Source organism: Artemia sp. Qi Xiang Cuo, chromosome 11 (assembly GCF_049724085.1).
Source record: "Artemia sp. Qi Xiang Cuo chromosome 11, ASM4972408v1, whole genome shotgun sequence".
Taxonomy (NCBI): Eukaryota; Metazoa; Arthropoda; class Branchiopoda; order Anostraca; family Artemiidae; genus Artemia; species Artemia sp. Qi Xiang Cuo.
In genome coordinates, this window is record NC_142804.1 from 15,052,275 (window position 1) to 15,076,342 (window position 24,068).

A 24,068-nucleotide genomic window follows, 5' to 3' on the forward strand; every position below is an offset into this window, starting at 1 on the left:
TACAACATCAAGTGAAGAAATATGTGGGAGTGAAAAAGGAACAGGAATATCTGGAAATTCGTAAGATAGTGGTGGGAGACTCTGGACAATAGAAGCCAAAAACTTATTGAGGTTATTAGCTGTGGTCTTTGGAGGTTCATTTATATTAAAATTTTGTTGTTCTTGACTCTTGCCAGTAAGTTTTTTAATTTCAGAGTACCAGTTCTTTGGTTTATCATGCCACAAGTATTTAATTTTATTTTTATAATAGGCTCGGGCAGCTCTTCTAATTTGACTTTTTAATTCCTTTCTTAACTTATTTGCTTCTGCTAAATTACCCCTCTTAAATAAGCTTATTTTCGTGCGGATTAATATTTTTATGTGATTATTTATGTAAGGTTTATCACTAGAGCACTTTCTGATTTTTTTTTCTGGGAAACATAATGAGTAGGAATCAATTAGTTTTTTGTGAAAAATCAAAATTTTGTCATCAAGGTTATTAGAATTATATAGGTCTGACCAACTTTCACTGGTCAGCCATGATCCAAAAGAAAAAAGTCCTGTGTCACTGAGGGGACGGCAAACCCCAATGGAGGTAGTAAAGGAATGTTCAATGGCCGAGGAAGGAGGAAAAAGAAGACAATAGTGGTAACTGCCTCCTAGTAGTGGCAGTGCTTGCGGGGAGTTGTAATACTTACTCATGTTTGAACAAATAATATCCAGAGAGGTGTTACCTTTTGTTGTAGATATTTTAACCAGTTGTTTAATATTAAGAGAGTTACAGATAGAGTCTATCCTCAGGTCATTCGCATCGCCAAGTAAGTAAATACCGGCGTTCGGATACTTTGATAACACAAAGTCAGCACTTATAAGAAATTGTTGTATACATTTGCGTTTCTGGTCAATACTTTGGTTAGGGGAATGATAAAAGACAGCGGTTACAATTAAATTGAAAGGGCGGGGAAGTACTTTCGGTCGAAGGCTCAGCCATAGAATTTCATCATAATCTGATAAGTTAGGGGTGGGGATGAGTTTAGGTTGGAGGTTATCCTGGACAAAAAATAATATACCACCCCCTTTTTTCCCGAGAGGACGATCGGGAGGGCGAAGTTTTATAAACTGAGTATAATTGTTGATTTTTAGGAAATCTGGGTTCTGGGATTGAACCTCTGTCACAGCAATAATATTAATTTTATGAATTTCGGAGATACCCTCGAGTTCAGTAATTTTGTCAAAATTCAGGCTCTCAGCATTGTTCAGTAGGAAAGTTGGAAATTTAAACCAAGTTGGGTATTGGGATTTTTTTTCAATTCGGGAGGGAGTTATTTGAGGTTGAAGTTTATGAGAAGGATGCTGTGAGTAAGGGTGTGGTTTTGAGGCATTATTAAAAGACGGGACTGGACCGGGCTTGAGAGAAAAGGAGGACAGCGAACAAATTATAGGAATATTATTAATTTGGAATGGAACTACGGTGGAATTCGTGTCAGTATTTGAAGTTTTAGGAACTCTGCTTGGATGTGTTACTTGTGGATCGTTCTGTCAGCTTACTCTTAAGCCAGTGTCATACTAATAGGGTAGCCAGAAGGGATAAATTGCGAGGGGAGAGAGAAAAGTTTCCTGGTGATCTGGGAATAAGTCAAATTGGGAGTGATCTTTATATGGGGGTTGGGGGGGGCAAGATGATGCTGAGGGAGAGAAGTAGGGTGGGGGGTGTCTGAGAGAGGAGGGGTTGTGTTTGTTTCGGCAAATAACGGGTGGAGTCCAGAACCGGTCGGCAACTTCTTGGACGCACGGAGAAGAACGGAGTCGAAAGGAAGTGGATTTTTCGGAAGAAAATGAGGGAGGGGGGGTTTGGGGATGGTCCGAATTGAGTAAAGTGATTGTGGGGGTTGGACTGACTGGGCAGGCGTAAGTACATGGGGCGGAGGATTGTTTCGAGGGATAGGTTCCTGAGGTATACTGCGCTGTATCGGGTATGTAGGGGGATAAGACTGAAAGTCGAATGGAACACGAACTAGGGGAGGAGGGGGGGGGGGGGTCGTGAAGACTTGCGGCGTCGCCCAAAAAAACGTTGGGTTACCGTGTTACCATTACTAGTAACAGCAGGGACTGCCCAAGTTTGTGCACTTGTTTTTTTTTTGCGGCTCGATTTATTTCGTAAAAAGGAAGGGGGGACATAAATATGCAGGCTATCACATCCAAAACAACGCCCACTTGATGCTAACTTACATAAAAGAACATGGTCAAAATTACACTTTGCTTTAGTACAGTTGCCAGTGAGATAAAGACGGCATAAATGCAATAACAAGCACTTCTTTTGGTCACACTTGTTATATCAAAATTGAAAACAAACTCTTGGGCTAGTTTCATTTTGGTTTTTGAAGTTACGGGTAATATATCCGTGATTACAGGGGCACTTTGAACCTAATTTACAATTTCCTTGCTTAAAAAACTTGCAATTTTTTATAACACTATTATCAGGAATACTTTTTTCCTGCAGCTTGCTTGGAGCACGATCATGTTCAAAATGACATTTATCACCTAATTTGCAAATACCTGCTAAAATTATATTAGCACATTTGCGATTATTAGCAGAGAAGTTCGCACTTCATTTTCCTGCATCATTGCCTTCGACTTTCTTCCATGTCATTTACTTTAGCTCTCGCTTTAGCTGCTCGGATTCTTTCAAAATATGGTGTAATCTCGCATGACGTCATAAATACCAAAAAACTTCTTTCACAGCTTTTACCCAGACGTCATATTTTTTCACTGTAATTGTGTTGTTATAGTTCATTATGTATGTTGTATAGTTGATGTTGTCTATTGTATGTTGTATATATGTTGTATGTTGCATATATGTTGTATAGTTGATGTTGTCTATTGTATGTTGCATATATGTTGTATAGTTGATGTTGTCTATTGTATGTTGCATATATGCTGTATAGTTGATGTTGTCTATTGTATGTTGTATATATGTTGTATAGTTGATGTTGTCTATTGTATGTTGTATATATGTTGTATAGTTGATGTTGTCTATTGTATGTTGTATGTTGTATATATGTTGTATAGTTCATTAAAAACTAGGAATGTTCCATTCAGGGTCATTTGTCATTTTGTGCAATTTTGCATGTGTCATAGATATAACTACTCCTTCCTGTTTATTACAGGAAGGAGTCCTCCCTTTTTGGTTTTGGAAAATATCTTTTTCCGTGTTTCCATTGGAAAATACCTTTGTCTTGTATTTTTTGAAAAATTGAAAAGAAACCCAAAAAGATTGTGCCTATCTTAGATTTAAAAAACACCCCTGAAAAAAACTGGTAAGAAAAATATGTAACCCCCCTCCCCAGAAAGGGTCTGAAGACCCCTTCCCCTCCTCCTCTCACAGAAGAATCCAAACTCAGGGGCCAAAAATTCATTTTTCTTCGGGTTTCAGTGCCTTTTGGTGTTTTTTTTTTTTCGTATATATTTTATTGCGTTTGAAGCACTTTTCTGCTTGCCCAGTTCTAAATATGGTAGAAAATTCAGGTTCAGTAAGGTCACTTACTCCGTTAAATTTCTGTTTTGTTTTCTTTTTTTTAACGTCTGGAATTCTAGTTTGGAAAGTCAAATTTAATATAGGTCTAATGAATATTTTGATAGGAAGGGTTTTTTCCCCCTACATAGACTCACGCATGCTAAACTACCACCTTCCTTCATTCCATTATAATTTTTCTTTGTCTTCTAACATCAGATTTTGTTGTGCAACGTGTTCCTTCGTAATTCAATGTAATTTTTGCTGTTCCTTATTTCATGCCTTTTTTTAGCTGTCCAGATTCATTTGTCATCTTGTATAATTTTGTAACCGTCATTGATATTAAAAATAATAGGACTACTCCTGGGGGGGGGGGGGATGATGTTATTTACTGTATTGAAATGTATATAAATATGACGTTACTGACAGGATTTTACCCAAAATCAAGGCTCTAAAAGATTTTTTCCAAACTCGTGACTTATCTAAATCGTTTTTTCAGGCCATAAGATCTCAGGCGCCAATTAAAAAAAAAAAAAATATGCAGTCATTTCTAAGAAATTTATGCATAAATACATCCACAATTGCTTGTTTAAAGATATAACATGTGCATGTGGCAGCATCGGTGTATGCACACATGCATTGGTATAAATGTAATAGCACTATTTTCTAACGAATATTATAAAGTGTTAGATTTGACATGGGATTGAGAATACAGTTGTTGTATATATTTAATGTATACCTGTATGTTTAGGATGTAAGGGCTGCTGTCTGCATAGTTTCCTATTTAAAAAAAAATGGAAAAAATGTGACCTTCTCCTGTGTTTTGCAACAAACTGAGTTTCTGTGTTCGGTTACTGTGTTTTTGCAACATGCCTCAAGGTTGAAAAAGTTAACCGCTTTTTGGTCTAGGAGAGAAACTGTCTTTAGGGGCTTAAAAGTTTAGAAATTTCACTGAAACTTTCTTGCTTTTGACCTCTTCACTTTTCTTAATAGCCAAACATATTTCTCTTTTCGCAATGATCCAATTTTTGTATTTTATAGAGTAGTTTGCATACTGTCCGGGATGTCCGGACCGTATGTCCGGGATAAATTTCATTTCGCAAAATCTGTTCTGACCAGCAATATTCGATTTCGTTTGACCAAAATTGGGACACACGCCATATCGCCAGAACATCACACAACCTAATTCTACGTCCTGATGCCGTTTCAATTTTGTGAAAAACCGCCGTATTGATATATGAATTCGTGCTTATCCACCTACTCTACTACATTAGCATTTTTTAAATACGAATTTATCTGACGTTTATACAACGTTCCAATCATCCATAATAAAAGTATAACGATCAGTGTGATCATCATCATTTGTTAGTCATTTCAACAATTCACAATCTCATTCTATTTGCTGATTTCCTAGTAGTTGAACTTTATCTCTACCTCTAGGATTGTTCAGCATGGTTGGCATTACCATGGTTGTTCAGGATTCCTTCCATTACTGAACGGTTCTTATGCTTAACTGCCCCGACGTATTCCTATAGCTGGCAAGTTGAAGCCTGCAAAAGAGCTTTGTCTGACAAAACAAGCATTATTTGTTTTTGTATAGTAAATATTGTTCAAAATAATTACCCTATCTTCTGTATTTGTATTTTCCCTTTCTTTCCAAATGTTTAAAAGTCTCTATATCTTTGATAGAAATTTTAGGTTGAATTTGAGATCAAAAATACTTCTTACAACGTCAGTCTGTAGTAAGTCTCGATTCAATGGAATTTTTAAGCTAAAAATGCCTGATTTTACACTTGTGTCTATTAAAAAAATATATTTGTCTGGGTCAAGTAGAATTCTGGTCCCTAGAACAAAATATTCAGTTCTAATAGTAACAATTATTCAGTTTTTTAGGCGTGAATGAGCTCCAAGAGAGCTCTTATGGGACTGAACCAAGACATATCTGCTAACGTATGGCGTGCAAAGTCAGATTTTCTTATTTTGAACTTTTGTGTGCATATCACAATGTATTGACGCTTACGCAGATTTCTCACTTCAACATTTTTGCAAGCCTCAAAAGCCATCCAGTCAAACGATTTGGATTCCTAAAGGTTGACGGTATCCAATGACATTACATGGCCAGAGCGTTATCCAATCTAATCCAAGCAAGGGCGGAGCGTTATCCAATGACATTGCGTATGTAGAAGCTATCACTGAAATATTTCAGAAATTTTTTTTCAGTTGTCAACATTCTAGAATGTTCGTCATATTGCTTCTCTTTTTAATTTACTATAAATCTTGCCTATATAAAAGGGGGGAGGGGTGTATTCTCTTAGTAAAATGTAAACCTCGCCTCTTTGAGAAAGTTTGTGAATGCTTTTATTTCCCTTATCTTGTCCAGAGCCAGATTGGTCCTGTCCAGGACCAAAATCTTGCTCCTGACTTTTTTGTTCCAGTGCCAGGATTTTTTTTTTCAGTTTCAAGTTTATTCATCAAAATTCTGAAAAAGATTTCATACCCTCCCCTCCCCCTCCCTTTTTATAGCTGCAAGATTTCCTATCCTCAACCATATATTGTTCTTAAGTTTAACAAAATTTATTTTCCAATGTAATCTATTTATTAATGTTAATGTTTACTATTTTTTCACTTACCAATTTACCATTTTATTACCAATAATTTATTGGTAATTATTACCAATAACTGCCAAATCGTTTGACTTTATCGGGAATAATTTATTAATCCTAATGATGCCTCTTTTTTAGAACGTGCTTAAGCAGATTGGACTCGCCATTGTCTCAATTGACGGCCGGATGATTGAAAATGTTCGCACACATATTCTGCGATGTTATGGCTGTTTCAAAACAACACCAGACATGGATAAAATTTTCTGTCCCGGTTGTGGTCATAAGACTTTGAAAAGGGTAGCAGCTACTTTGAATGAAGATGGCAGTCTAAAGATTTATCTATCAAGAAGAAAAACGTTGACTGGCAGAGGAAAAAGGGTATATTTGTGTTCTGTTTCTCCTTTTGTTTTAAGATAAAACTCTTAGCAAGTCTTGACAGTTCCATAAGCCTTAGAATTTATTTTGGAAGCTAAGAGCTAAAAACCTTCGGAAAGAGGGTGTATTCTTGGGAGCTGATCAGAGTAATTAGCTGACGTGCCAATTCACGAATATATAGGCGGATCGGCGAAGATTTTTCTTTCTTTTTATGGAGACACTAAAATAGGTATCTTTGAAATCTAGGGGAGGGGTGATTTTTTCTGACTTTTTTCAATGAAAACATAAAAAATGATATTTTCAAAATATAGGGGGGGGGGTGTAATTGATCAACCTTCGTCTTGTCTGTCTTATGTTTTCATTATAATTTTATATTTCAATGATACAACTTTTTTGTTGCTGTTTTATGGAAGTTTGTTTTTGGTTGTTTTTATTTTCTGATATAATTTGTTTTTTTGGCTGTATTTTTTGTCAAATCATATGTATATGTATATATAGAAATATGTATCGTTTTAGCTTTCTCTTTTTTTTCGGTGTAATTAAGTCTTCAACCCAAGATTAGAATATTAGAAGCTGCAGTGATGACGGTGGTCGAATATGGCTCTGAAGCATGGGCGCTCCGAAAAGCGGATGAAGATTTGCTAGATGCTTTCCAGAGAAATTGCTTAAGGATTTTTCTGGGTACCCGGATGACTGACCGTATTTAAAACAATAGGCTGTACGAAAAATGGTGTTCAATACTGCTCTCTAGGGCTATAATTAAATAAAGCTTGAGGTGTCTAGGACACGTTATGCGGATGAAGGACGACAGATTGCGAAAGTTGTTCTTTTCGGCCAACCGTTTAGGACTAAACGGAAAGCAGGTCGTCCTCGTCTGGGGTGGGAGGACGTCATAAAGAAAGATTTAAAGGAAATGGGAGATTCGTGGGAGGGTGTAAAAAGGGAGGCTTTGAATAGATTGGTATGGAGGAGGAGCGTGCGTATCTGTGTTGCCTCAGGCGGCTTGGTGCTGTGGCGAGTTGTTAGTAGTAGTAGTAGTAGATTGTTCTGTATTTTTGAAAAGCAAATTAGTTTAGTATAAAATATAGCTAAAAAAAGCGAATTGAATCGGGAACACAAGAATTTATTGGAGCGAAACTACATTCTATAATGCTAATTAAATTAACTTTCTGCTAAAAAAATGTTAGTAAGCGCAATGAAAATTTTTGATCAAAAAATGTTTCTTTTTTGTTGAGGGTACAATAGTAAAGTTGGCCATAGCCACTATTAAAATACTATTTCCGTAATTTAACTATTAGCTGATGACTAAAATATCCAAATAATTCATAGATTGCAGATGGATTAGCTGTCACCAGATATTGCGGGAGGAACAAATATAATGTTGTTTGACATGAATTTAAAGGTGTTAAAGAGGAATACAAACCCAGATAATGATTTTCTACCTTCCCCCATATATACCATCTAACGAAATTATAAACCTACTCTTTTTTTTCTCTTTCTCTCTCTTTTCTTTTTTTATGCTTCACAAGGTTCATTCATTTGTTATTCTAGCAAAGCTTTATTCTGATATTTAAGTAGCAAATCTGAAGTAAAATCTAAATGTGCGTTAAAGATGTTGAACAAGAACTTTTTACCAGCTTAGGAAGCAATTGTTGTAACTGAATTTAAAAGTCTACAGTGGTTGTAGGAAGGATTAGAAACCCATATTAGGCCTTGGATCAATATCTATGGTCCAAGTTACGGTCAATCACCTACCTCTATTCCTTTTCTACTGGTAGGGCTTCATAGATTACTATGAAGACAGGTTTATTCTATCTGAAATTTGGTAATTTCACTTAAAAGCGGATGAAAACTCATTTTCAGGATCCAATATGGGCTGTAGGTCCATTTGACCTGCATTCTGCCTCTAATATCCATTTCATCTTGTGTAGAAGTAGAATAGCCGAGGGTGTTTTTTCACATTTGAAAAAATGTTGGAAGAATAGGGAGATAAGTCCACGAACCAAGATTAGAATATTAGAGGCTACAATGACGACAGTGGTCAAGTATGACTCTGTAGTGTGGGTGATCCGAAAGACGGGGGAAGGTTTGTTTGGTGTTTTCCAGAGGAATTGCCTTCAGATTGTTTTGTATACTTGACTGTCCGACTGTATTTCAAACAGTAAGCTGTACGAAAAATGTGGTTCAGCCCCACTTTCTAGTGCTATAATGAGAGAAAGGTTGAGATGACTAGGACGTGTTCCGCGGATAAAGGATGACAGATTTCCAATCATCGTCTTTATCGGCAAAATGAAATCAGTTCATCCCCAGATGGGGTGGGAAGATTTCGTAAGGAAGGATTTAAGGGAAATTAGAACTTCTTGGGAGGGTTTAAAGAGGGAAGCATTAAATAGATTTTTATGGAAAAGGGGCGCGCGTAGCTGTGTTGTCCTCAGGCGGCTTGGTGCTGCAGTGAGTTGTCAGTAGTAGTAAATAGCTTGCTTCACTTTCAGATCTTATGACACTCATTCGCTTAGGGGCGGATAAAAAGGAACTTCCAGAATATAATATACTCATTCGCCTTGCGTATCGCCTCCAATATCCATCTCGCTTTGCGTGAAATTGTTTTTTAAGTACATGAAGAATAAGGGATCTATAGAAAGGGACGGAGTAATAAAATGGGTATTTAAAAATGCTTTCCCTTACCCTGCCTGTCCTAAAAACGTCTATACCCTACCATTTCCTATCTTACATTTAACATCTATACCCTTCCTACCCTGACCTATATCTATACGTAATATCTATGCTTTTCTTACTCTAACCTATATCTATACCTATATGTGCAACCTGCAGCTTGTATCTATACCCTACCTACCGTAAAAACATGTCATAGCATGTGCCTTCCAACGTGTATGAAAGTTATGTTGTTGAAAATATTTTTGTAGAATTTAAAACTAACTAGTATTATTGTTTTTCGATGACTAGAAAATAAATTCTTCGAAATATAGCAGTTTTTGAGGCTATGTTCACGATCTAATGCAATCTAAACGGTCTAAATAAAGTTCTCTAAATAAAAAATGTCTTAATTACCCCCCCCCCTTCTTATCTTCTTTTCTGTCCCTGCTTATTTCTTTTTTTACTATCTACCTCTTCTCGTTTTTTTCTTCATACAAGTCAGCAGCAATATACACGTTCTTCTTATATAAATTGGTTGGCATGTATAGACACATCGCTTCTCTAATTTTGCCATCGACTAATGGAGCTCTGTCTTAAAGAAATTTTCGTCAAAACTTAGATGAAGCCTTTTTAGCTTTGGTAAATTCCCGAGTTGAAGAATGTAGAGTTCGAGTTGAAATTGGAGATTAAATATTTAAGGAAGAAACGGCGTCATTTAAAAAAGTTGTGTAAATGGGGTTTCAAATATAATTTATTGAGGCTAATTTTTTTTTGTGCTTTACCTTGTCACTGTCAAGAAAATTGAGGTTGCTTTAAAAAAAATTGTCTCTTTCATGAATACCAATTTGTACTTCCATGGTAAATTAGCTTTAATTGGCACTAATTACAGAAATACTAATTAGTACGACTTTGATTATTTTATGGCTGTTATCGGCTTTGGTCAGGTGCATGGGGGGTTTGTGACCCTATTTACAGATCTTGAATGTAGTATGTTTCGCAAGTAGCACCTCTAATTATAGGGCTTCATCCTGATTGATTTCTTCCATGAAGAGGTAGAAGAATTTTCAGGAATAATTGGATAATAACAGAAAGGCGTCCTCTACCTTGCTAGCTTGCTGCACTAATGACTTGCATTTATGACTTTTTATTGACAAATTTACCAAAAATGAAGAACAGGGTACGTGAAACTGGACTTTAGCTCTCCAACTGCCAAATTTTCTGGGTCTTACGAAATTCTACGGTCCCTGTTAAAGTAGCATTTTATCAAGCCTCGCAAGCTTTTACTAACAACTCACTGGACCACCAATCTGCCTGAGACTAACACAGCTATGCGTGCTCCTCCTCCATCCATTTCTATTCAAAGCCTCCTTCCTAACATTCTAAGAGGTTCTAATTTCAATTAAAATCCTTCTTTACAACCTCTTCCCACCTCTGTCAGGGAGGGCCCTCTTTTTGTTTGGCCTTAGATAGTTGGCCGACAAGGACGATGTTTGGCAATCTGTTATCTTTCATCCGCAGAATGTGTCTTGCCCATCTCAACCTTTCTTACATTATAGCCATAGAAAATAAGATAGAACCACGTTTTTAGTCTAGTACAGTGTTTTAAAATAACGTCTTTAAATAATCAAAATAATAAAGTTGAAATAATAACTAATCACTTTAAATGCATTGAAGTGATTGGTTCTATGTACGAGAATAAAATTGCTGCGGTTAACTTACATTGGTACTTTTCTTGAAAGCTAGATTTTTACTAGGGTCAGTTTTTCGTCTGTCCATGCCTCCTTGGTGTAAACTCTTTTTTCTCTTTGTTTTAGCTCATCCATAATTATATTAGTTTCCAGTGTTGAAACTAGTAAATTTGTCAGAGCTTTGATATATGTTTTGTTGTTTTGAAGTTAAAGTAAAAAATATATGAAAATCACATGTACACTAATCAATGGTTTCTTTACACTTTTAATTACACAGTATCTTCAATCTTTATTCATTTCTTTTTATTGTACAAATCCTCTGTTTTATATTTAATTCTTTTCTTTTTCAGTTCCCCCTTCCATTACCAAAAGGAGGCAAATATGCAAAAAATCCTATCCTTTTTGAGGATCAAAAAGAAGCTCAGAAAAGGGCAAGTAAATTGGCTCGGCAGAAGAATAATCCACTCGATGATGACTATTTAGCTGGTTAGTATTTTAATCCACCTACAACCTATATCACCCCATCTTTGCGATAAGGGAGAAATCTAGATGTTACTAGAGAGCGCAAAAATAGTTTTCACGTTTATACCCAAGGTCATAATGATCCTCTTATTAATGTCAAATCAGTTTTGATGTTCTTACTTTTCCTACGTCGTAGCAATATATATATATATTGATTATTCCATACTGATGTCAAACCGTTTTGACATCATTTTCTTGGTGTGACAAAGAATATTACGCTAACGTTAAACCCGTTATTGACGTTTCTTTCTTTAGGTTATTGGGATAAGCATCAATGAGGCTCATTTTGAGAACAAAACAGTTTCTTATTTTTTCTTTAGATCGTAATGAACTTCATGCTTAAATCAAAATCACAAAATCACGTAATGCAAAAATCACACTGATGTTGAAACAATTTTGATGTTTTTTTTTCTCACGGTTACAGGGATAAATTCAATGTGCCTCATACTGGTGCCAAAACAGTTTTGACGTTCTTTTTCTTGCGATCACAATGAACTCCATACTGAGGTCAAATTGTTTTCGACGCTCTTTTTTTCCCTAGTGGTAATGATATATCTCGATGAAACTCATTCTATTGTCAAAAATACTTTGACGTCATTCGTCTTAGTGTCACGGTGCTTATCATACTGACGTCAAAACAATTATGACGCTATTTTTCTCAAGGACAAAGGGATTAATATCAAAGAGCCTCGTATTGGCGGCCAAGCAGTTCCGATGTTATTTTATGATATCGAAATGAGCTTCACACTGACGTCAAGCCAATCTCGACGTTCTTTTTCTTCAGGTCATAATGACAAATGAAATATGTAGGAAAAGAAAAAAGAGGGCTAAAGCCTAAGGTATTAAACGCTCCTTATAAACCTCTTTTCCCCTATTGAACTTTGTCGCATCAAGGAGACAAAGACTTCACCAATCGATTCTACATGAAATATTAGGCTCAGAAAATGTGTTACTTTTCCATTTTAGCCATGCAGAATAGGCTAAAATGGCTAAAAATGCCCCTTATTACGTGGATAGGGCCACTTCTAAGTACAAATCATAAAAAAAACTAATAAAATGAGCTGAGCTGGTTCTCGAATGGGATGGTGTAAAAAAGATATTATTTCCCACGCTTTAGGTTAACTCAGATTTATTCCCAACCTCTATTTGATGGGTTTAGTGTCTTTTCCGGTATTGTGGGTATTTTAAGACATTGAAAGTCTACTTGTTTCTCAAAATATAGCATTCTGTCCTTTGTGGCTTGCAAGAGTAATTGCAAAGTGAAACTGTTGTTATCGAAACTGTCTTCCAAACCCCGGGGGATTAAAGGGCTCAAATAAGTGTTTGTTATTAACTATTAACAACAACAATTCGACATCCTTTTCATTCTCCCTTTCTCAGCCAAGACTTTGAAATTATGTGTGTATTTCCTTGATTTTAGCTTCACACTTATACTATAGAAATGAAAATTTTTAATAGCAAGAAAATTGTTTGAAAAGCTCTGATCAAACTAATTTGTATTATTGCCCACTAATGAAGGAGTATCTTTGTATTTCTTGAAGGATTCGGCTTTTTAAGGAGCATTCCTACAGATAGGAGAGCTTCTGCTCAAAGTTTCCATCTTTTCTAATTTTAAAAGTTTATGCTGTAAATCTCTAATCTCATTGGTTAGTCATAAATTTTACGCTTGAAAGTTGGACATTGTTCAACTCCACGAATTACGAATGTGTATAATCGATGATGCAGCCGTGCGTATTTTTGGTGATATCCACAGGCGTGACTAATATAGCCCAGACAAAGGGCATTTGACAGTCCGGTCACAGTAAAATAATTGTTCATTAGCATTGCCTAGAAAATTAAAAAAATCTTTTTAATTTTTAAGCCTGTATGAATTTATTAATCTTTGGTCTATTAATAAATGGGCATTACCTATAACACTTTGTTCTGTTATTAGTAAATTATTTGAGAATATTTTACTCCCATATTTATCAGCAAAACATGATGTGGGAGACCATCTGTTAGGTCTTCGAATTGGTGTAGGGTTTCAAAATGCACACATATTTCTAGAAATATTCGAACCCCATCTTAACTTTAAAAAATGACTAATTTTGCGCGGAGTTGATATTTCAAAAGCGTTTAATAGTATGTTGCATAACCACGCTTTTTTATTTTTGTTGCGTAGTGGAGTGAATCCATTTATAAGCCAGTGTTTGAGGGGTTGGTATGGTAATTCATCTGTGAGAATTTTTTCGGGAGGGCGACTTTCAGACTGAATTTCTTTACGTCGTGGAGTAAAACAAGGGTCAGTTCTTAGCCCCGTCATATTTAATAACGCAATTAGAACAGCCACACGGTACCTACCCCCATAGTTGATTGACGGTATCGACATTAGCCACTTGTCGTATGCTCATGATATTTTGTTATTTTTGGACAATTTAATATCAATGCAGAATGCAATTAACATATTAAACTCCCATCTATGGGAGATAGGATTAGAGATTGAACCTACTAAAACAGAATTCCTAGTGGCAAACAATAATAGTGATTTCCAGCATCATTCAATTAGGGTGGGATCACTTAATATTTTAAATAATGATTCCATTAAATACACTGGGTTGCCTTTTGGCCCGACAATTAAAGCTACGCGGGATTTGGTGTTATCGTCTGTACTGGTTAAACTTAGGAAATCTTATGGCCTGCTAGTCAGGGTTAAAGGTCGTTCTGATAAACAAACACTTGCTATAATTTATAATTCAATGTTTGCACCTCATGTATTTTTCATTGTTCCATTTTTGAAGTTTTTAAGTAAAAGTGATAAAAATAGTATCCGCGTGTAACTTTTTCCGCGTTTGTAAATATTTTCTTGGAATTCCACTATGGTTCAAAAATAAATACATTATACGAAAATTCAGAATATTTGGTATTGCTATTAAAATGGATCAACAATACGACCGATTACTTAGACAATCTAGAGAAAATGGAATAAATTTTTCCCTTAATTGTCTCGTTTAATGGAAAATAGTTTTGTCGCCACTGCTTTAATAAATAGCTATTTACGCGTTATGTATTATGAGTGTTTTTAGTGTTATGCACTAATGAGCTATTATAAGCTATTTATTATATATTCATGAGTTATTATGAGTATTGTGAGCTACTTTTCGTCGTCCTTTTCGCTAGAAGTGGAATTTTATATTTTTTAGTTTTCCTTTCATTTATTTCCTATACTCCTCTGTGTACATTTATGTATGTATAGAGGGCATAAATAAATTATATTATTATTATTACAATAAAAGATGTTTCAGGTGGCTGATACAGAATGTCAATGGCGCTATTTTCATAAAAGCGGGATCAATTGAAATACAGAAATACATATTTCGTTACATTTTCTCATTGCAGAACCATGCCGCTTGAGTCAAGCAAAGCTGCGAACACCCTTTTTCTGCCCCAGTCCATCCAAAACTTCTCTCTTTACTCTCTTAAATGAAATTTGTTTTCCTTTAAATCCTTTCCTGTGAACTCTTTTGACCCTATTTGAGGCCATTCCGTGTTTGTTTGGCCCTAGATGGACGGTGAGAAAGTACTATTCTTGGCAAACTATGAACTGTAAAACGTGATTTAGTTACCTTAATCTTTCTTTTATTATAGCTTTAAGAAAAGGGACTGAATCACATTTTTGTGTAGCTTATGTTCGAAATACTAAGTCCTGGTATTCAATATCGGAAAAATAGCGTGTTGATTCGGCCTCCTCCTAATCTTTGACCTTCTACATTGTTTTTTATGCAGACTTACCATCTAGTCTTCCTTCGCCAAAATTGTACTGCTGACATTTTGCTATTGATATATGCTATTGATATTCCTTACAGAGGGTTTTTGTCAGTAAAAACTCGACATTTTTCTATAGGTTTCAATTCGGTACTATAGAATCCCTTTGGAAGATTTTATCTGGAAAGCGAAGACATTCATCCATGAAAAGACAAGCAATGCTAAAAATTTGCTACACGGAAAAAACGCTGCTAACGTATTTGATATTGACGTTTCTTACTGAGATATTAATTGAAAGTAAGGAGCGACATTAAAACTTAAAACGAACAGAAATTATTCCGTATATGAAAGGGGCTGTCCCCTCCTCAACGCTTCGCTCTTTACGCTAAAGTTTGACTCTGTCTCACAATTTTATTTATTAAAACAATAAAAAACTTTAGCGTAAAGAGCGAAGCGTTGAGGAGGGGACAGCCCCTTTCATATACGGAATAATTTCTCTTCGTTTTAAGTTTTAATGTTGCTCCTTACTTTCAGTTGAAAAGACTTGTTTTTTTATTTAATTTCTGATCGTTTTTTTTTTTAAATGATGCTGAGAAATCTGGTGCCCCCCCCCTCATAGAAATGTCCCTTCTCCCATTTCAATATCCTCCATGTAAAGATCCTCCCACGTATCTTCCTTCTCCGACCCCCCTCCCCACCAGAAAAAATCCCTCTTGAAATCGTCAGCATACTTCCAAATAACAAATACTATATGTAAACAGTGGGCAAACTTCATAACTTGCAGGCCTTCCCCCGGGGGCTGTGGGGGATTAAGTCGTCCTCAAAGACATAGTTATTAGATTTTTAACCATGCTCAACTAATTGGTAGTTCCAAAATTTTTAGACGATAACTTTGGGAAAAAATGATCATTAGATGGGGTAAAGTTGTCTTCCAATTTATTTGGTCACTTTATAGTCGCAAAAGAATTTTGATTTCTGTGTGAATGAGCCCTCTTACAAAATTCTAGGACCATGGAATTGATACGATCACTCCTGGGAAAAAAAAAACAAATAAAAACGCATCCGTGATATTTCTTCTCGTAAAAAATGCGAAATTCCACAATTATGCAGATAGGAACTTGAAACCTCTACAGTAGGGTTCTCTGATACGGTGAATATGATGATTTGATTTTCATTGAGATTATATCACTTTTAGGGGGAGTTTCCCCCTTTTTCAAAAATAAGGCAATTTTTTTCAGGCTCTTAACTTTTGATGGGCATAACTAAACTTGATGAAAGTTAAATATTTGAAATCAGCATAAAAATGCGATTCTTTTGATGTATCTACTGGTATCAGAATTCCGTTTTTTAGAGTTTTGGTTACTATGGAGCCGGGTCGCTCCTTATTTACAATTCGTTACCACGAACTGTTTGATTTGCGACATTCCTTACTAGGTTTCAATTTGGCGTCGACTTCTGTTTGTTCATTCTGAAAAATGTGTTGAATTCCGTTAACTTCAAATAAGTATATGTTGATTGAGTACTTAATTGAGTATTTCAATTAATTTTCAATTGTGAATTAAATAAGTATTCAATTTGAATAGGTTGATAGAATTATAATTTAGTCAACTCAGCATTCTCAGGTTAATTTGATGAAGAAAATATTATTGACCTTTCATAATGAAGATTTTTATTATCATTTTTAGTTTGTTTGTTTGTTAATTTTTATTTGTTTCTTCATGTAATGATCATTTTGCGTGTCACGTGTTTCTATGTGTGCATGCTCGGCGTTCCTTTCCCTTTTTTTCAATTTTTACTAGTTTGGTCTTTTCTATCTTTGTTTTTCATACAAGTTAACGAGTTGAGCTCTCTGTTAGAGACATATTTTTTGTTGCATAAAATTAATTTAATGTCTGTTCGTACTGTTTTAACAGAATTATATTAGTATCAATTTTATCAACAATTTTGTTGCTGTGAGCTAACAAAAAATTGTTGCTAAATGATGTCAATAAACAATTCGAAACGTCGGAGAAAATCGCTAATGGACTTTGTGCGTGAAATTCAAAAGTTGAAAATAAAACTTAAAAATTTATTTCTTTAAAAAATAAACGTCGACGACTCGGCTAAACATAGCAGAGCAGCTATGTTAAGCCTTTTATGTATGTATTAATTGGAGTAATGGCTACTAAGGTCCTTGTGTCGACCCTGCAACTGAGTTTGAAATCTGGGTCCCATATTACCAAGCTGAGATCAAACCCACTGCGCAACCACCGGACCTATGTTCAGTTTTGTAATTAAAGGTCTTATTTTAAAGTTCTCACCTAGAACTCCAATAGCAAGAAATTCAGGATAGCTAACAATTGGGTTTCCGCTGGCCGACAAGATATTTTTTAGGAACAAATTACACGGTGGAAACAGGCCTTTAAGAAAACAGTTAAAACAAATTTGGCCATTTGGTAGTGAACAGGAGTAATATTGGGAAGGTAAAAACAAGAGTAACATTGAGGCAACTGGGATGATGAAAACAAGTCGTGATGAAACAATTGAGACAGGATTAAACTCATTTTTGATATAGTTGTGACTGACAAAAAAGGAACATACAATAAACTGCATATCCTTTTGACATGCTAAGTTTGCATGATATGCCTGCACAAGCTTGAATAGATATTTGTGATGAACAAACTTCATTTTCATGATATACAAATAACAGTTCAGTTGCCACAAATCCTTTTATTTGACAGTGAAATAGCAACAAAATCTCTGAACATTTCGGTCACATATAGAGTGGCCGTGTTCGGCAAAAAAAGTTTTACCTACTGAAGACGGTCACTGTATATGTAACCGAAATATCCAGAGATTTTTTGTTTTTTCCCACGTTTCAGTTTCAGGGTGGGAGGGGCGTTCTATGAACGGGAATAGAACTTTCGGAGTAGAATTATTAGCTTTTATGGGATTTTCTTGCCTGGGACTAGCCAAGTAGCTACGCTATTTATTAGAATGGAATTCGATTGATACTTTTCGATTCGATTGACACTTCCATTGTTAGCAAAAAAAAATTAAGTATTTGCGAAAAAAAAAATAATAATGTCTGGGTTTTCGGTTATATTGATTGGATTCCCAATTTTAAGAAAGGGAAACAAATATGATGTATTGTAAAAAAAATGAAATTGGCCGTATACTATCAATTAATTGATGAAGCAGGAAATCTTGCTCCAAAAAAGAAGAAGAAAGCTGTTAGTTACCCCCCCCCTCCTCCAAAACTAATTCATCTGTCCGTCCCTGCATTGTTATAATGAGCGGACTCACTAAAACTGAGTCAAGGCAGAGGCTATATTCTCTGATACAGGGGCGTAATTTCGGTAAAATCCTGGGGGGGGGGGGGGCAAAGTTGCAGCTGATTTTCCCATGTCACGTGAAAATGACAGTGAACAATGAGAAATGAGCCATATAGCACCACAAAGGCGAAGGTATACTAAAAAATCTGATCTATTCTGTGGATGCTTGAATTATTTAGATTTTAACAAGGTTTTTAAAGACTCTCAGTTTCAACTAGAGGAGGGGTGGCAAAATGGGGTCCGGGGCGAGGGGTCAGTTACCTCCACCCTGCTCCGACAGTCCGTGTACTGTGGCGACAAATGTGTTACTTGTAATAAGAAAATATAAATATAATTGCATAGACACTGAATATAGGCCTAATTAAAACACATTCGTCTTAAAGCTGTACAAAACCTTGTTGTATTTTTATTGTTATAGTTTGTTATATTGTTATAGTTTGCTATATTATATTTTTCTACGTTTTTTTCTTCTTGTTTTTTTTTTCAGGAAACTCACCTTTTGTGATAAGAGATGTCTATTCTAAAGCTGCTATACTTGGAAGACAGGGAAAAGAGAAGATTGAATATTGGGAGCGAAAAAATCCAAATGAAGTGGTTCATAGGAGTGGAAGGAGAAAAAGGAAATAATAAAATAAAGTTTCTTGTTTATTATTGTCTCTAATTGCTAATCTTTTCAAGGATAACTAGGAAAATCTAAGAATTATGGTAGTTTACAAGGAAAGATCTGCGACTTCCTCTGAACTTTTTCAGACATATGAGAATTTCTTGAGTTTGACGCCTCTTAAAATCCTTCTTTTATTGCATAGCTAAGCAAAGAGGTTTGTCATTGTTTAACCCCTTCTTCGTTTAGTGGTTTACGGACAAAACGGAATTGTCTATTCATTCTCGTAGCTTATATCATATTAACTATTTAGATCCGGAATTGTCTATTTAGAATCTAAAACCATAAGAGCACGGGCATAAACGAAGTGGGCCATAATTGCATGGCCTATAATGAGTCAGCGGTTCAGTAATGTGTGTTAAACTCTAAAAATTTTGGCTCTAACTTTTTAAATGAGAATTAGGGCACCTATTTTTTGGCTAAATTTTGGCAGCATCCTTTGCTGTGGATTTTGTTTATTTTTAGAATTCCTACAAAGATCAGTACATGCGTCATAGCTAGGCTTGGGATTAGAATAGGTCTAGTTGTTCTAGATACACATTTGGCAAACCAGATTTTTCATAATGAGTTTATTAGATGAATAACAAAACCACACACATGGCTAATTCAACGAGCTAAATTTCTGCTACTGAAGCAGAACGGAGAAAGGAGAAGCAAATATTGTGGCAAGAATCTCTACCAAGCTATTCTTTGAGCTAATAATGTACAAAGAAAAATTAATAAAAGACTAACCTCGAAAAATGGAAAATAAAAGCACCCTACACCTGAAATCAATAAAAAGAAAAAAGATGAAATAAAACGTAAAAGGGCTATTCACTTTTTTTCCTCATCTTTGTTTTTCATTTATCTTGCAAAGACATGCAGCTAAATTCAATTTCGATTGGGGGGAAATAGGGATCTGAAACCGGGGGATATGAGATACCCTTCAGGGGAAAGAGAGGTTTGCGCTGGCCCTCACCCGGAAAATTTATTAAAATACAAGCTAAATGTATTTTTAAGCTGTCTGAAAACCAAACTTTGGGGAATTCTTTAAACTGATGTGGAAAACCAAACGGCAAAAAAGTAGTGAAAGCGTGGGCCTGCCCTAAGTCCCCAACAGCACATATTTCTTCAAGCAGTAATGAATAAAAGCTACTATTTAGCAAAGACGCTACTCGGTAATTTCAAAAACATTGCACAAAATATAATAAGCATTGCACATACATCAAACAAACAAAGAAATAAGTTGGCACTCCTGCTTCCATGCCCTCCATTAGCGGAGGCTTACCGCCGGATTCTTGAAGCCTGGCGCATACCTATTTTTGTATACTTATCCTATCAAGCTTCATATAAAACTTGCGCGATCGTAATTTATGCTGTATCGATGTTAATTGAACAAAATTTAATTTAAAATATACCTCTTACCCTAGTCCAATTATATGTTTGGACAAAAAATAAACCAGTTTTATTTTTAGGTTTAGTTGATAAGTTATAATATTTTCCACATTATTAAAGGGGCAACTGCCCCCTACACCCCCCCCCCATTGACTGATCATCACTGGTTTTGAAATATATACTAACTGGGTGTTAGAAATTGTAGATTAAAAAAAAAAAATTCGAGTTGACATAGTGGCTATCATTTTCAATTTTTTTTGGATAGGGGTATTTCTTCTAGTATTTTGTAGTAGTCCTCCCTGTTATACGGCATTCAGTATACGTTTATATAGCGTATGTTCCAGGTTAGGGGTTCTATAATAGTATGTTCGTAATTTCCAAAAATAAATGATAATTATTGCTATTTAATCTACGGACGTGATAGTTTTTTGGTTTTGCGTGAATAGCCCCTGAACCTTACAATGATTGATTTTTATTTTTTTAAGTTTTATTTAAACTATACCCATTTTCTCTCTCTTAAATTCTGTAAATGGAAAAGCAGTAGGGTCTAAGAAATTAATCCCAATTTGCAGTTCATGTTTGTTTTGGATAGCTAGTTGAATTCCAAATCTTTGATAATGTTCTACTGCAACATTTTATGCTGAGTTCGAATGCTTTAGCGCTACACTCCAGAATCTACTATAGCCTGCATGAAGTATGCTCTGAGAGGGCTCATCTCAGCATTATGCAAATGGAGACACAGCTACATTCTCCTGCACTCAAGTATTTCTATTTTGAATTTATTTTCTGTCATTGTAAGGAAATATTGGAGTTTACCATTATAAGAATTATTCACTGGCACTTTTTTGGATATATTCAATTTTATTGGTAGACCCCAACTTGTCATGGATTCTTCAGATTCTAGAATATCAAAGGACACAAACTATGTGTAAATCTTACCCTCAACTGAGAGTGTGTCTACATTTGACGTTTCCTGGGAGACGGATAGCAGTCTATATTAGCTACTTTGGCTAACATAGACTGTAGTCCCTAAAATACTGCAGCCTTATTTTAATTTCCACAGGATTTCTTTTGGGGAACAAAAGATTTTGCCGGTCCTACTCTATGCAAATTATCGAATTTGCTCAAGATTTCAGTTAGTGAAACATGTTCTTCTTCTGACCACTTCCGAAAGATTTTAGAAGCTTTTTCATCTTTCAAAGGGAGTCCGATGGCTTCCTTTTCAAATTTTTTACTTTATAAAGCTCACCAAAAACGGAACAATTTATCTTAACCTACTATTTTTCGGTATGCTGGCCCATATTTATTGGCGTCTTTTTGTGCCATACCCAGAAACTAAAAACTAGAATGGCTGTGGCAGTCATCACCATCCAGATTACTGCACTGTAAGCCAATCATATGTAAACGCACTCTGAGCCAATTGCTTGATTCACTTAACCACAGACAAAAAGTATTTGATGCATATAACCTATTTGCCCTGTATCACAATGCGAAAAAAGAGAATGGAGTGTCCGGCTGTCTTAGGCTATGCGTGATAGTGTTAATACATGCTAGAAAATTGAAAAGCTTAGGATTGATGAGCACTAGCACTAAACTGATTGGTACCATAATTTTTTCAGTTGGACGTCTGAAATATCTGCCCTTGACCAAAAAAAAAACATGTGATTTTCGCGCTACCTATTCATGTAGCCATTCTATTTCGCTAGTCAAATTAAGCACGAAAACGGTTGGCACACTGACCTAAATTCAGGGGGTAATCAATTTTTTGCTTGCTCACAATCCTATTAGCTCCAGATACTATGTCAGACGATCAGTCAAAGACTGAATCTGAAGAAATGCCTGAATTGAGTGTAAATAAAGCTGCAAATACTCTTTCAAAACACCCAGCTGTCAATCATGACTTATTACTAGGATGTGAGCACTACAAAAGAAAATGCAAGTTTGTTGTAAGTAGCCTAATGATGTTTAATAAATCCCTAGATTAATTAGCCTAGAAAATAATAAAATCCTAGATAATGAATTTTGTTATTTCCAGGAGTGGGCTAGGCCAGTTTAGCCTTGTGAATGAAACTTTGGTAAATTTAGGTGTAGCCTAGGGCCTATCTTGTAGGCCTACCATGATACAGAAATCAGATAAGGTTTACATAAATAGACTATTCAGATAGCTAAAAAATAGTTAAAGTTGTGCCAAATCATATTATTGAATTACACATAAAGTGAATATACCACATGATGCCTTTTTTTATGCTGATTACAAATATAGTAGCCTAATCAATTCTATCGGAAATGAATTTCAGCCCCCCTGTATATGCCAATTAAGGGTATATATTTCTATAACCTAACCCTGAATTGGAATATAGGGGGGGGGGCTGAAATTCATTTCCAATAGCCTAGAAATGATGGTAAATATCTACCAAATCATAGGCTATTAGGACCTATTGAGTTAGGACTAAAGTGAATATACCATTCGATGCCTTTTTGGTAAAATTCTACTTTAGCTACTTTCGGCTATCTTGGAAAGGAGTTTGGTTAGGAAAACGAAACTTTCAGGGATAGATCTACAGGCTAAAGTATGTCCCGAGAAGGTATTTTGAAGTACCTACCTCCACTCCTTCTCCCTCTAGAGGGTCCTGACCTTTGATGATCTTTAAAAATCTGTGTGTTATAAAAGTGAAACCTTGTAAAATAGATCTTCTGCTTAAAATGAAGTCCAACAAAATTGTTTTCAGCCTCACAACTTTGCTCAATCCTGATTTAGGCTATAGAGTTTTAAAGATATTCAAAGACATTTCTTAAATTTTGAAAATTAACATTGATATGGCTTAAAATACTACTCAAATAACAGGAATTGCATTTTCAGAACTAAAGCCAGAGAAAAAGAATCTTATAACTGAAAATTAAGGTAAAATGTTGTTTTGTCAAAATTTCAATAGATATAGACTTGTCATGTAGGCAAATTTCAGGATCCTCTAGAGGGAGAAGGAAAGGAGATAATTACTTCAAAATACCTTCCCAGGACATATTTTAGCCTGTAGACCCATCCCTGAAAGTTTCATTTTCTTAACCTAACCCCTTTCCAAGATAGGTAAAAGTAGCTAAAGTAGAACTTTACCGCTTTTTTTTATGCTGATTACGAATATAATAATCATTTCTATTGGAAATGAATTTCAGCCCCCCCCCTATATACTCCAATTCAGGATTAGGGTGGGTTAGGTTAGGTATAGCCTATATAGGGGGGGGGGGGCTGAAATTCATTTCTGATAGAAATACTTAGTATATTTGTAATCAGCATAAAAAAAGGGATTGAATAGTGTATTCACTTTATTCCTAACTCAATAGGCTAAGATGATTTGGTAGAACTTTACCAAAAATAAAATGGTCAATATATACCAAATCATATTATTGAGTTAGGAAATAAGTGAATACACCATTCAATGCCTTTTTTATGCTGATTACAAATACAATAATCATTTCTATCAGAAATGAATTTTAGCCCCCCCCCCTATATATGTCAATTCAGGGTATATATTTCTACATTAGCGGGGGTGGGGGCAAATTTTGTTTCTTATGTAAATGGGAGGTAAGTTTAAACTTTGCCCCCTCCCCCCCTAATGTATAAATATATACCCTGATTTGGCAGATATA

At 35.5% G+C, this 24,068-nt stretch overlaps 2 protein-coding genes across 2 annotated transcripts in view; both read left to right on the top strand.

Annotated features, from left to right (window-relative positions):
- LOC148946680 (RNA-binding protein NOB1) overlaps positions 1 to 19,039 on the top strand; it is a 58,947-nt gene extending 39,908 nt beyond the window's left edge. Inside the window, exons 5-7 of the mRNA XM_089097083.1 lie at positions 6,232 to 6,471; positions 11,162 to 11,297; positions 18,876 to 19,039. Of these exons, the coding sequence (XP_088953209.1) occupies positions 6,232 to 6,471; positions 11,162 to 11,297; positions 18,876 to 19,015 (516 nt within the window). The 3' untranslated portion in view covers positions 19,016 to 19,039. The remainder of the gene's footprint in view (positions 1 to 6,231; positions 6,472 to 11,161; positions 11,298 to 18,875) is intronic.
- A 3,131-nt stretch (positions 19,040 to 22,170) lies between these two features.
- LOC148946681 (RING finger and CHY zinc finger domain-containing protein 1-like) overlaps positions 22,171 to 24,068 on the top strand; it is a 41,706-nt gene continuing 39,808 nt past the window's right edge. Inside the window, exon 1 of the mRNA XM_089096330.1 lies at positions 22,171 to 22,369. Coding sequence (XP_088952456.1) covers positions 22,223 to 22,369 — 147 coding nt within the window. The 5' untranslated portion in view covers positions 22,171 to 22,222. The remainder of the gene's footprint in view (positions 22,370 to 24,068) is intronic.